Raw genomic sequence first — 12,500 nt, forward strand, 5'->3', positions numbered from 1 at the left:
ACTTAAAACCCTCTTGTGATCGACCAGGTTTTCCACCCCTGATATATTTCATAAAAAAATACCATAATTTTGTAATTTTTTCTGTAAATCGATTCTCTCATCACACAACTTTAATTAATTCTCTTTATTTGTGTTAATAATCTCATTAATAATTACCTGTCTATTTATGTTTGTGTTAATAACCTCATTAATTCTGTATACATATCTGATTTAATCTAAATTCCTTATGTCGTTATTTTCTTTTCTTATCATCTACGCATTTATCCTCTGGTATTTCTGATTATCGGCCTTTATCCATCTATATCTTTTATCTCTTTGTTCTTCTTCTTCCTGCGTTTCTTCTTCTTTCGATTTCTTTCTCTGTTTTCTTCTTTTTTTCTATCTCTCTTTATCTCCCTATTTTTTTCTTACTTCTTTTTCTTCTCGTTTGTTCTTCTCCTGTTTCCACTTGAAGAGGAAAAACAAAAAAAGGAAAAGAAAGGAAGAAAGAAAGAGAGAGAGAGAGAGGGAGAGGGAGAGGGAGAGAGGGAGAGAGAGATAGAGAGAGAGAGAGAGAGAGAGAGAGAGAGAGAGAGAGAGAGAGAGAGAGAGAGAGAAAGAGAGAGAAAGAGAGAGAGAGCGAGAAAGATAGTGAGAGAAAAAAAAAAGAAAGAGAAAGTGAGAGATAAAGAGAAAGAGAAAGAAAATAAAGAGAGAAAAATGAGAGAAAAAGAGAAAGAGAAAGAGAAAGAGAAAGAGAAAGAGAAAGAGAAAGTGAAAGAGAAAGAGAAAGAGAAAGAGAAAGAAAAAGAAAAAGAAAAAGAGAAAGAAAAAGAGAGAAAGAGAAAAAAAAGACAGAGAAAGAAAAAAAGAAAGATACATAGAGAAGTTCCAGTAGAGAAGAGACTATTTGAAGGGAGGAAACTATCTAAAAAAATAAAATAAATAAAATAAATAAAAAATAAAAAAAATAAAATAAGGGAAATGACACACTTACCGACACGTACTGCCACCCAGCTATTTGAAGGGAGGAAACTATCTAAAAAAATAAAATAAATAAAAAATAAAAAAAATAAAATAAGGGAAATGACACACTTACCGACACGTACTGCCACCCAGCTGACACCCGGACCAGGAGCGCCTCTTCGTCTATGACAAAGGCCAGGGTTCCCACGGGTGACATCTCGCTCATCTGGGGACATCGGGGGAATTGACACCGAATAATCCCACATGTTTATCTTTAATTCATTCATTTACTAAATATCTATACATTTAAAAATCATAATCCAATCCCATTAATGATAATATAAGCACTTCAAATACTCCCACATTCTTATTTTCATTTCTAATTTATTCATTTACTAAATACCTATACGTTTAAAAATCATAATTCAATCCCATTATTGATAATATAATCACACCAAATAATCCCACATTATTATCTTTTATTTATTCATTTATTAAATACCTATACATTTAAAAAACACAATTCCATTATTGAATCCCATTATTGATGATATAAGCACACTAAACAGTCCCACATTTATATTTCTTATCTGTTTATTTATTTATTAAATACCTATACATTTAAAAACAATTCATTCACATTATTGACAATGTACCGGCACTAAACTGTCCCACATTTTTATTTCTTATTCATTCATTTATTAAATACCTATACATTTAAAAAACACAATTCAATCCCATTAATAATATAAGCACATCAAACACTCCCACATTATTATTCTTATTTCTTATCTATTTATTAAATACCTATACATAAAAATCACAATTCATCCACATTATTGATAACATAAGCACACCAATCAGTCCCATATTTGTATTCTTATTTCTTACTTATTTATTTATCAAATACCTATACCTTTAAAAACACAAAACATTTTTTTTCTTTTTTTATTAATTTATTATTATTTGTTTTTTTATTTGTCTTTATTTCTTTTCTTTTTTTTTATTTACCTTCAGCAACGAAGCCTTGTCGGGGAAGGTGACAGCTCCGGGCACGATGGAGGAGGAGGGGGAGGGGTCCCCGCGGGCGGGGGGTCGGGGGGGGCGGGGTGGGCCTGGGGGTCGTGTTGGGGGGGAGGAGAGGGGGAGGGAGGACGGAGGAGGGGGGAGAGGGGGGGGAGGAGAGAGGAGGAATGTAAATTTATCTTTTTTTCGTAAGGATTTTGAATTTGTTTTGATGGTGGAGGTGTATATAGTTGGTGTGTGAGGGAGATGGAAAGATAGAGAGGGAGAGAGAGAGGAAGAGAATGAGATAGGGAGAGGGAGAGAGAGATTAAGAGAATGAAAGAGGGAGAGGGAGAGAGAGAAGAAGAGAATGAGAGAGGGAGAGGGAGAGAGAGAGGGAGAGGGAGAGAGAGAGGAAGAGAATGAGAGGGGGAGAGGAAGAGAATGAGAGATGGAATGGGAGAGTTGGAGAAAGAGGAAGAGGAAGGAAAGAGAAAAAAGACGGAGGAAGGAGACGGGGGTAGAGAGAGAGAGAGAGAGAGAGAGAGAGAGAGAGAGAGAGAGAGAGAGAGAGAGAGAGAGAGAGAGAGAGAGAGAGAGAGAGAGAGAGAGAGATGGAGGGAGAGAGATGGAGATGGAGATGGAGATGGAGATGGAGATGGAGATGGAGATGGAGATGGAGAGAGAGAGAGAGAGAGAGAGAGAGAGAGAGAGAGAGAGAGAGAGAGAGAGAGAGAGAGAGAGAGAGTGAGAGAGAGAGAGAGAGAGAGAGAGAGAGAGAGAGAGAGAGAGAGAGAGAGAGAGAGAGAGAGAAAGATAGATAGATAGATAGATAGATAGAGAGAGAGAGCAGATAGATCGATAGAGAAGTAGACAGAGGGAGAGAGGGAGAGAAAGAGAGAGAGAGAGAAATAGACAGAGAGATAGAGAGAATATATAATGTCTGTACACGACCATCACATATTACATAAAATCATCTTTAAAAATCACACCAAGTCTCGATTAAAATAAAAATGAATTAAAACAAGGATTATTCTTTCACTTAAGATATAGCATTCATTAAGTATATCATTAATATTAAATGTTAAAGCATTGATAATAAGTGTTATCTGATCAATAGCATGTTGATAAAGGGAAACACAACATAAGAATCAATAAACTCATGCATATATATATATATATATATATATATATATATATATATATATATATATATATATATATATATATATATATACAAATATATATGTATATATATGTATATGTGTATATATATATATATATATATATATATATATATATATATATATATATATATATATATATATATATATATATATATATATGATATTTGGTAATTCAATGAACCTTATGATGTGTTAATCAAAAGTCCCATGCATTAAGAAGCACAAAAGAGTTTCCTTCAATCAAAAACAGCCAAGCATATTTCCTTCACCCAAGCAAAGCAAAGACGAAAAGCAAAAAGATAAATAAATCTTTAAAAAATAAAATAAATTCTGGCAGATTACAATAAGAAACAAAACTAATTATAAATGTAAATAAAAAGAAGGAATATAAAATAACTTAGTAGGAATGAAAAGGAAAACAAAAGATAATAAAGATAAATAAGTAAATGAATAAAATGAACAATGTAAACAAAGCAACAAGAAAACAATAATAAAGATAATAAGATGAACAAGTAAATGAACAAATGAACAATGAAAAAAAGCCAATAAATTTCCGTATTAAGATCCAGCTCACCCCAACGCAACTACGATCTACAAAAGCGTATGGAAATAAAAGCGAAACAACAATCCAAAAAGAAACAGAAAAATAAAGAAAAATCGTATAAACAAAATTCAAAAACTGTATATGAATGAATAAAAATAAAATAAATACGTATGAATCAAGACGAATAATAAAAAAAAACATTAAATAACTAAAGAGAAAAATAAAAATGAATAAAGAAAAACAAAGAATCACAAAACTAGAATAATAAAAAATAATAAAGAACTACGAATGACAAAACCAAAACAAGAAAACAATAAATAATCATAAATAACTAAACAGAGCAATAAAAAAAAAAAGGAAAAAAAGAGAAATATCAACAAAGGCCAAACGAATAAGGCGCAAACAAATAAACAAATTAAGAAAACAATAAATAACCATAAATAGCTAAAAAGAACAATAAAAATGAATAACCAAAAGAAAAAAAAAGAAAAAAGAGAGAAAAAAAATCAACAAAACAACAGAGATAAATAACCAAAAAAAGAAAAAAGAAAAAAACATCAACAAAGGCCAAACAAAGAAGGCGCAAGAAAAAACTGAGGACCCTGCGGTACACCACCTCTGTTACCAAGGTTTCCCGTGATCCTGCGCAGGCCCTCGATGCCTCCCAAGCTTTCTCCTGTTAAGTAGGATATTCAAGAAGCTATAGAGGGTCTCCGGGCGTGAGAGAGAGAGAGAGAGAGAACTGGTGATTAATTCCGGGCATTAAACGATGGATTTAATTCCCCCGTTTCGATTGTAAGGTGAATCCAGTCGGAGGGGATTGGTGTAATCGTAGCGTGAAAGAAAGCCATCGTGTAATGTGGAATTATTATTATTATTATCGTTTCTCTTCTCTCGTTCATACCTTTCTAAGCAAGTGCTACGAAAATCCCACTTAAGCTTAATCTTTAGCAAAAAAAAAAGAACCTGTTCTTATTCTTTAGCGAGAAGAGAAACCTCGTTCTCAGTCTTTAACAAGAACACAAACCCTGTTCTTAAGTCTTTTAGTTTAGCAAGAAGCAAAGTCTGTGTTGTTTATATCATTTCCATGAATATCATTATCATTAACCTCTTTCGTGGGGTTTTACTTCGTTTTCTATTAACATTCTGTTATGACTAAAGGAATAGAAGTGTCTGAGATGATTTTACTAATTACTGCCAAAAGGTAGTTTTAACAGTCCATGCTGAATATGTTCATTTACACTAGACTAGAAATGACATTCATTATCACTATATCACTATTCATTATCACTATAAAAGTAATGTTTTAATTAAAAATCTCATCTCAAAACACTTCACTTTGTTAGTAATATAAAAAAAAAAAAATTATCTTCAGTAAGTTTACAATACTTATAGGAACAAAAACGTTTCATGAAAACCTTGACATAAGTTACTCAAAGATATTACAAGATGTTAAATACCAGAGATAATTACAGTATATTCTAACAAAACTCCATAAAACAAAACCTAACTACAAAACAGTTACGCTAAGGTATCATATTATCTAATATGACCTTGACATTAATTAAACACCAGGCATCATAGCATTAGAGTATAACATGACTAAAGAACACAAAACCTGGCTACAAAAGAAGTTACGTTATCATATTAGTAACCAACATGGTCTCGACTTTAATTAAAAACCAGGCATCATCACAGTATCTTTAAAGAGGACTATTGAGCACAAAACCTGGCTACAAAAAGTTTGAAAAGATATCAATAGGCAAAAAAAATACGGAAAAAGTAACGCCAAACTGCGAGCCTCTGACGTACCTCTCTGGCCATAACCCGGGGGTCCTCTTGGGCCAGAGGCTCCGGGTGGGCCAGGCACGGTGTGTCCAGGGGGCCCAGGGGGACCACGCGGACCTTCAGGGCCCTCCACGGTGTAGCCAGGCAGCCCCGGGGGTCCCTGGGGATGGGGAGAGGGAGGGAAGAAAATCACATGATTATTATTTGAATGGTAGCGTGCATGGCAGATCAAAGCCTCACTAAATATGAAACCGTAATATATATATATATATATATATATATATATATATATATATATATATATATATATATATATATATGAAAAAATAAGTAAAATACTGATACTATAGAATAAAAATCCTCCTGTAAATCACCCTTAACACTGAAAATAATCACCAGGAAAAAAAAAAACAGGAAACAAACAGAATGAAACCAAAGAACGACAACAGCAGCAGCAGCATCCCTACCGGGGGTCCAGGCGGGCCGGGGGGTCCTGGCACGGGCACGTACATCTGGCCGCCGTCCGTGTCTGCCGTGGGTCTGGCCGGGAGTCCTGGGGGCCCCGGGGGACCAGGGGGACCGGGGGGACCTGAGGGACCGGGAAGCCCGCCGGTCCCTCTCGTGACGGTCTCTGAGACGTCGGAGCTGCTCGTGCCCTGTGGGAGGAGGACGAGGGGGGTCAGACGGGGTCACGTGAAAGGTCGGGTCGCGCGAGGGCAGGTCATGGATTTGTGTTCTTATGTGATCGTTTTATGCCCTGAAATGTCTGGTTATATTGACCTTTCTATATATAAACTCGTTAGATATGACAAAATAATTTATATGAGAAATATTCATTCGATGAAAATGAAATAAACATGAAAATAATACCCCCCCTCTCAAAGAAAGAGAGGGAGAGAGAGAGAGAGAGAGAGAGAGAAGGAGAAAGAGAGATAGATAGATAGAGAGAGAGAGAGAGAGAGAGAGAGATAACGAACGAAAGAGAGAGAGAGAGAAAGACAACGTCACGTGACTCACCAAGATGCTGTTCAGGAGGCCACCCGAGGGGGGGCCGGGCGGGCCAGGGGGTCCCGGTGGCCCCACTTGACCTCGCTCGCCCTTCTGGCCGAGACCAGGCAGTCCGGGCGGGCCGGGCGGGCCAGATCGTCCAGCGGCGCCCTGGAGATGGGCGTGGGCGGGGAAGGGCGTCAGTGTCAGATCGTGATTCAAAAATTAAGGTTCTTGTGGTATCATGCTATCGATTTTTTTTTAATTACAATTATCATGCTATTTGGGAATGCCAATTTGATTAAAATAAAAAAATGAGTTTGTTTTATAATGATTATCATGCTATTTGGTATTCCGTATCGGATTAAAATAAAAAAAGAGTTTGTTTTTATTATAGATATCATGCTATTTGATAATGTGAATAAAAAAAATATCATCCATGCTTCTTTTAAGAATAAATCTGTATCATTGCATAATTATCGTGCTTCTTATTATTGCAAGTTGATAAGTGACTCAGAGTGATTTTTTTTGAAAATATAAATCCATAGATTATTAATCATGCTTTTCTCTCCTTCTGTTTCGTGCTGAGTGCAGTTCTTAGTATATAAAGTTGATTAAGTGTATTTGATTCATGCTAATGTGTATTTCTAATATGAATAAGCATCCGTTTAATATTTTTTTTTTGTTATTCATGCAAGATAATTGGAAATTAGATTTTAGTTCCCATGCATAAATCACATGATTATGCCTATCAATAAAATCATGTGTAACTCCCGTGCTCTTTTAAATCTATTATTCTTAAATCTGTTATTTTGTGCTTCTGTTCTTATCTATTAATTCGATAGATTAGACTCATCATTGCAGTTATTATTAAAGTTATTATTATTTTGTAATCACTAATATAATCTATGTATATTGTCACGATGATTGCAAGCGTCCCATATCAATTCATTTGTATTAGAAATTATGTACATCATGGTATTTGTTCTTTACAAATCGAGTACATTTAAGTAGCATTGCAGAGTATGTACATAATTATAACAATAACGTTATGGAAATTAAAATATAATCAAAATTATGTATTTCTCCATCTAAGTCATCCATTTATACATGATGCATCTCACTATTTTTATCCTGATACCAATATCTATCAAAAAAGGAAATAATAATCACAATAAAGATAAATAAATAAATGAGCACATATTAGGCCTATGGAATAAACATTATCTCAACACGGTGTCATAAAGTTAGCTGTTAAGTAGCAACAAAGGATTAGCAGATGTCTAAAATAGGGAAAATATATATTTGTTATCTCTATCGTATATACAAGTTCAACAAAATATCACGAAAAATATAATTAACTAGATCTATTGCTCAAAATACTAATATTAGCTACGGAATAATAAAAAAACACGAGCATGCATGAATATGACTTTGACAGAACATAGAAAGAAAATATTTACAAAAATAATACATAATTAGAAGGATATTTGATAAGCCTTAAGCCATTTTACTTACAATATCTGTTACGTTCTGGAGGCAGCGAAAGGAAAGTATTTTTACTTTTAGAAACCTCATTATCTACGTCATCTATTTGTTATGAAAGCCCTACTGCGTGTGAGTAAAGCGAAAAATTACGTATTAATCATGAGAATGTTAATGTGGATATGAACGTACTTGCAAATGAATGTACATCACTGTTATACACAAAACACACATTACGTGGACAAGTCAGCTATACAAAAACAAGATTAACATCACTCTAATACACCCAATTTGAACACTCTAATACACCCAATTTGAAGAAAAGTCCTACACGTAATACTAACTCTATCATAGTGATTGAAACATGTTAGACTCTACTGCATTTTATACAATATTGTATTTATCTGATACGTATATTTATACTGTTGGATGTGAATTTACGAAATGCTGAGAACTATACAGGATTATGTAAGAATTTGGTCATATATACGTAAAACTAGCTTGGATTTCTCTCTCGTGAATAGATATAGCTAAGTGCTGTCATAATTAGGAAAGCCTTACTAATCACCAGAAAATGCTTTATGATTATAATATTCATGAACCAGTTTGATATTCATGTATTCGTTATTATGATTAAAACCTTGTCGTATTTAAATGATCATTTCCCTGAAAGAACACAAAGAAGAGAACAATTGTATAAGTGAACTGCCTTTTTAATACTCCTAGTATAAAATCCGTGAAAATGGCCCAATACACTATTTTTACAGGAAAGTGTTATTAAACAATCTACAGGCCGAGTCACCACCGACAGAATCTCTAACAACATACACATTTTCTACAGGAGGAAAGACTACAGTCCACACACTCTACGCACCCACATGTTTAACAAACCACACAAACCCACCCTGTCCCGAATTACACGTTTAAAACGCACATGTGTACACTACCGAACACCTTTCTAATATACACAGAGATAGATTTACACTACTACCACACAAACTACGTCCCAAATTACACCTGTTTTCACACACACTCTAGTGGTCGGTTTGTTAAAACTGCTCGAGGTCCCGACCCGGTGAATATTCATAGATATATGGACATGCTTATGAACAGAAATAAATGCATATCTATTGCTATATATTGTCAATCTATCAGACAGAGAGATAAAGGCATATCTATCAGAGACAAATAAAGGTTTATATATTAGATCGAGAAATAAAGGCAGATCTGTCAAGGAGATAAATAAAAGTATATATTATAGATGAAGAGTTAAAGGCACATCTATCAGAGAAATAGATAATGCTATATAAACCAGATAGAGATATTGATAAAGACATATACATCAGATAGATAGATAGATAGATACGCCTTTATTTCTGCTCATACACGTCCATATCAAGGATCCATCGGACTCTCGCAATTTCAACCCCTAACCGACCACAGGACCCTGTCGAGGCCCTTCCAGGAAGTCCCCCCCGGTCCAAGGACTCTCACTTACCGGCCATCCAGGAAGACCCAGGTCCCCTACTGCCCCTGGAGGCCCTTGGGGACCAGGTCGACCTCTCTTGCCCCGCCTACCACGATCGCCCTTCTCACCCTGCAAGAGGTTACGGGTGTCAGACCTGCGCACCGGCCACCGCAAGCTGCTGCGAAGCTTTGGGGTTTAGAGGGGGAGAGAGGGGGAGAAGGGGAGAAGGAGAAGGGGAGAGGGGGAGAAGTGGAAGAAGGATGGGGAGAGGTGGAGAGGGGGAAAAGAAGAGAGGGGGGGAAGTGGAGGGGAAGTGATGGAGGGTGGAGTGGGGGAAGAGGGGGAGAGTAGGAGGGGGAGAGTGGGAAAACGAGAAAAGGTGGAGAGGGGTAGAGGGGGAAAAGGAGAAGGGGCGAGGGGAGAGGAAGAGGTGGAAAAGGAGAAGAATGGGTGGAAAGGGGAAGAGGAGGAAGAAGTGAGGAAGTTGGAGAGAAAGAGGGGGAGAGGAGGAGTGTGAAGAGGAAGCAGGGGGAAAGTAAAGGTGAAGAGTAGGAGTGAGGATGGGGAAAGGGAGAAAAGTGGAGGAGAAGAGGGGAGAAGGAAGGGTAAAAGTGAAAAGGGGAAGAGATATAGAGAAGAAGAAAAGGGTAAATGGAGGAACATGAGGAGTAGAAGGAAAAGATATTGGGATTGGAGAGATGGATAAGTAGAAGAGAGGAAGGGGATATAAGGAGTAGGAGAAGAAGGGAGAGGATAAAAAAGATAGGAGAAGGGGGAGGGGAGGGAGAGTGGGAGGAGGAGGAGGAGGGGGAGGGAAAGAGAAGGGGGAGAAGGAGGAGGAGGAAGAGGCAGAAGAGAGGAAAGGATAAAAGAGGTAGGACATGAGGGGAGAGGATAAAAGAGGTAGGAGAGGAGGGAAGAGAATAAAGAAGGTAGGAGAAGAGAGGAGAGGATAAAGGAGGTAGGAGAGGAAGTAAAAAGATGAAAAGGGAGGTGGGAGAAGAGGGGAGAGGATAAGGGAGATGGGAGAGGAAGTAAACGGATGAAAAGGGAGGTGGGAGAAGAGGGAAGAGGATAAAGCAGGTGGGAGAGGAGGTAAAAGGATAAATAGGGAGGTGGGAGAAGAGGGAAGAGGATAAAGGAGGTGGGAGAAGAGGTAAAAGGATGAAGAGGGAGGTGGGAGGCAATGTCAAAAAGCACCAGAGGCTTCCCCTGATTAGGAGTCAGAAGAACGTAACCCAAACGGGCATTTAACTCTTTCTGTTTTGAAGGATCGAAAAAAAATAATTAAAAACCCGAACTCAAAATAAAACTACGAACGTATTCCTTAATTTTTCCTCTCTTTAAATCTTTAAAAACTTATTTTTTCTTTTAGCTATTTAATCTTGTTTTTTTTTAATCTACTTATTCGTTTTCTTTACTGCTTTGAGTCTCGTTCTTCTGTCGTTATATATATATATATATATATATATATATATATATATATATATATATATATATATATATATATATATGTTGAATCCAGTCCTCAAAGAAGGAAAAATAAAAATGTTTAGAAGGGATGTTTGCGTGACCTCCGTTCAGCCCCTCGTTAGTCGCACTACGTAGCTGGTCGTCTAAGCAAGTGTCCTTCTTATCCTATTCGTTCGTCTCTCGGTATTAAAGGTACGATTTGTTAAGGAGAAGATGTTTTTATCTGATAAATGAGGTGATCGTGAATACAAAAAACGATAAAAAATGAAAAACGAAAAAAAAGTAAATTGAATGGTCATTAATAACAAGTTGGAGAAGTGGATTTATCTATTAGAGTTTAAATGATCTTGGGAAATAGTTTTATTATGATAATGGCCATTAAAATGTAAGTTAAAATGACCTAAATTAGCCATAAAACGCGTTACATTAGCATAGTGGCGAGTTAGATGACCATAACGAGATAAATTACCACAAATTACCATAAAATTAACATTTAAAGACAATAACACGAATGATACCAATAAAAGTCTCGTTGAATTCAAAGCTTTCGTTTTAACATCAGTTGTTGACGATCTAAATAGTTTTTAATTAACAGTTATAAAATTATACATTCCCATGCACCTCTCCCCGTCGCGACGTCAACAACAGAGCCACGGAGAAGTTGTAGAAGTTGTAGAAGTTGTAGAAGTTGAATATAGCGGGTCTGCCAGTTCGTTATGGAAGAGACGTTAAAATCTGAGAGCTTTAACGTTAAAATCTGGGTGCTTGTTTAACGTTAAAACGGTCCAACTTCAGTCAGTAGGAAGTGTATTTTGGCGTCCTTCAATCCTTAAATTTATATATATATGTATATTAATCATACTTATACCGTTGGTCGTCAGGAAAATGAAATAATTCTGTCTGTTATTAAGGCTGGAATATAGATCTGTGGGATTTTGATTTTTGGGGGAAGGGTTGAACATGGAAATCACAGGTTTTACCAATATACCAATATTTATAAACAGTATACTACATCTATTTTAGATTGATTATGATATATATAAATGATTATAGTCATGAGATCTTAATTGAAGTTAGTAAAAAGAAAAATAGTAACCCCATAAAATTAAAATGACATGAAATCACGACTTTTTATCCAATTAATCCTGCAATCTTACAGTCCCATTATGAGAAACCACCAATATATCTTTTTAAAACCAGCAAGCATTAAACTATACATCATTAATCATCATTAAACTAAACTTACGAAAAAAACGAACTTAAAAAGAAATACATACGTGTCCCTTGCCAGACGTCCCTCTCAATGCCCAGACGTCCCTCTCAAAGCCCAGACGTCCCTCTTGAAGCCCAGACGTCCCTTTCAAAGCCCAGACGTCCCTCTCAAAGCCCAGACGTCCCTCTCGAAGCCCAGACGTCCCTTTCAAAGCCCAGACGTCCCTTTTGAAGCCCAGACGTCCCTTTCAAAGCCCAGACGTCCCTCTCGAAGCTCAGACGTCCCTCTCGAAGCCCAGAAGTCCCCCTTAAAGACCAGACGTCCCTCTCAAAGCCCAGACGCCCCCCTTAAAGCCCAGACGTCCCTCTCGAAGCCCAGACGTCCCTCTCGAAGCCCAGACGTCCC

The 12,500-nt window shown here is 36.6% G+C and overlaps 1 protein-coding gene across 3 annotated transcripts in view; it reads right to left on the reverse strand.

Moving 5' to 3' along the window:
• The window catches only part of LOC113804025 (collagen alpha-1(XVIII) chain), a 247,902-nt gene that overhangs the window by 9,924 nt on the left and 225,478 nt on the right, over positions 1 to 12,500 (reverse strand). For all 3 annotated transcript variants that reach the window (XM_070124143.1, XM_070124145.1, XM_070124144.1), the window contains 8 exons: positions 9,440 to 9,538; positions 7,975 to 7,989; positions 6,487 to 6,627; positions 5,937 to 6,125; positions 5,494 to 5,629; positions 4,297 to 4,357; positions 1,957 to 2,068; positions 1,079 to 1,171 (listed from right to left, as the gene is read on the reverse strand). In XM_070124143.1, coding sequence (XP_069980244.1) covers positions 1,079 to 1,171; positions 1,957 to 2,068; positions 4,297 to 4,357; positions 5,494 to 5,629; positions 5,937 to 6,125; positions 6,487 to 6,627; positions 7,975 to 7,989; positions 9,440 to 9,538 — 846 coding nt within the window. The remainder of the gene's footprint in view (positions 1 to 1,078; positions 1,172 to 1,956; positions 2,069 to 4,296; positions 4,358 to 5,493; positions 5,630 to 5,936; positions 6,126 to 6,486; positions 6,628 to 7,974; positions 7,990 to 9,439; positions 9,539 to 12,500) is intronic.

This window comes from Penaeus vannamei, chromosome 8 (assembly GCF_042767895.1).
Source record: "Penaeus vannamei isolate JL-2024 chromosome 8, ASM4276789v1, whole genome shotgun sequence".
Classification (NCBI taxonomy): Eukaryota; Metazoa; Arthropoda; class Malacostraca; order Decapoda; family Penaeidae; genus Penaeus; species Penaeus vannamei.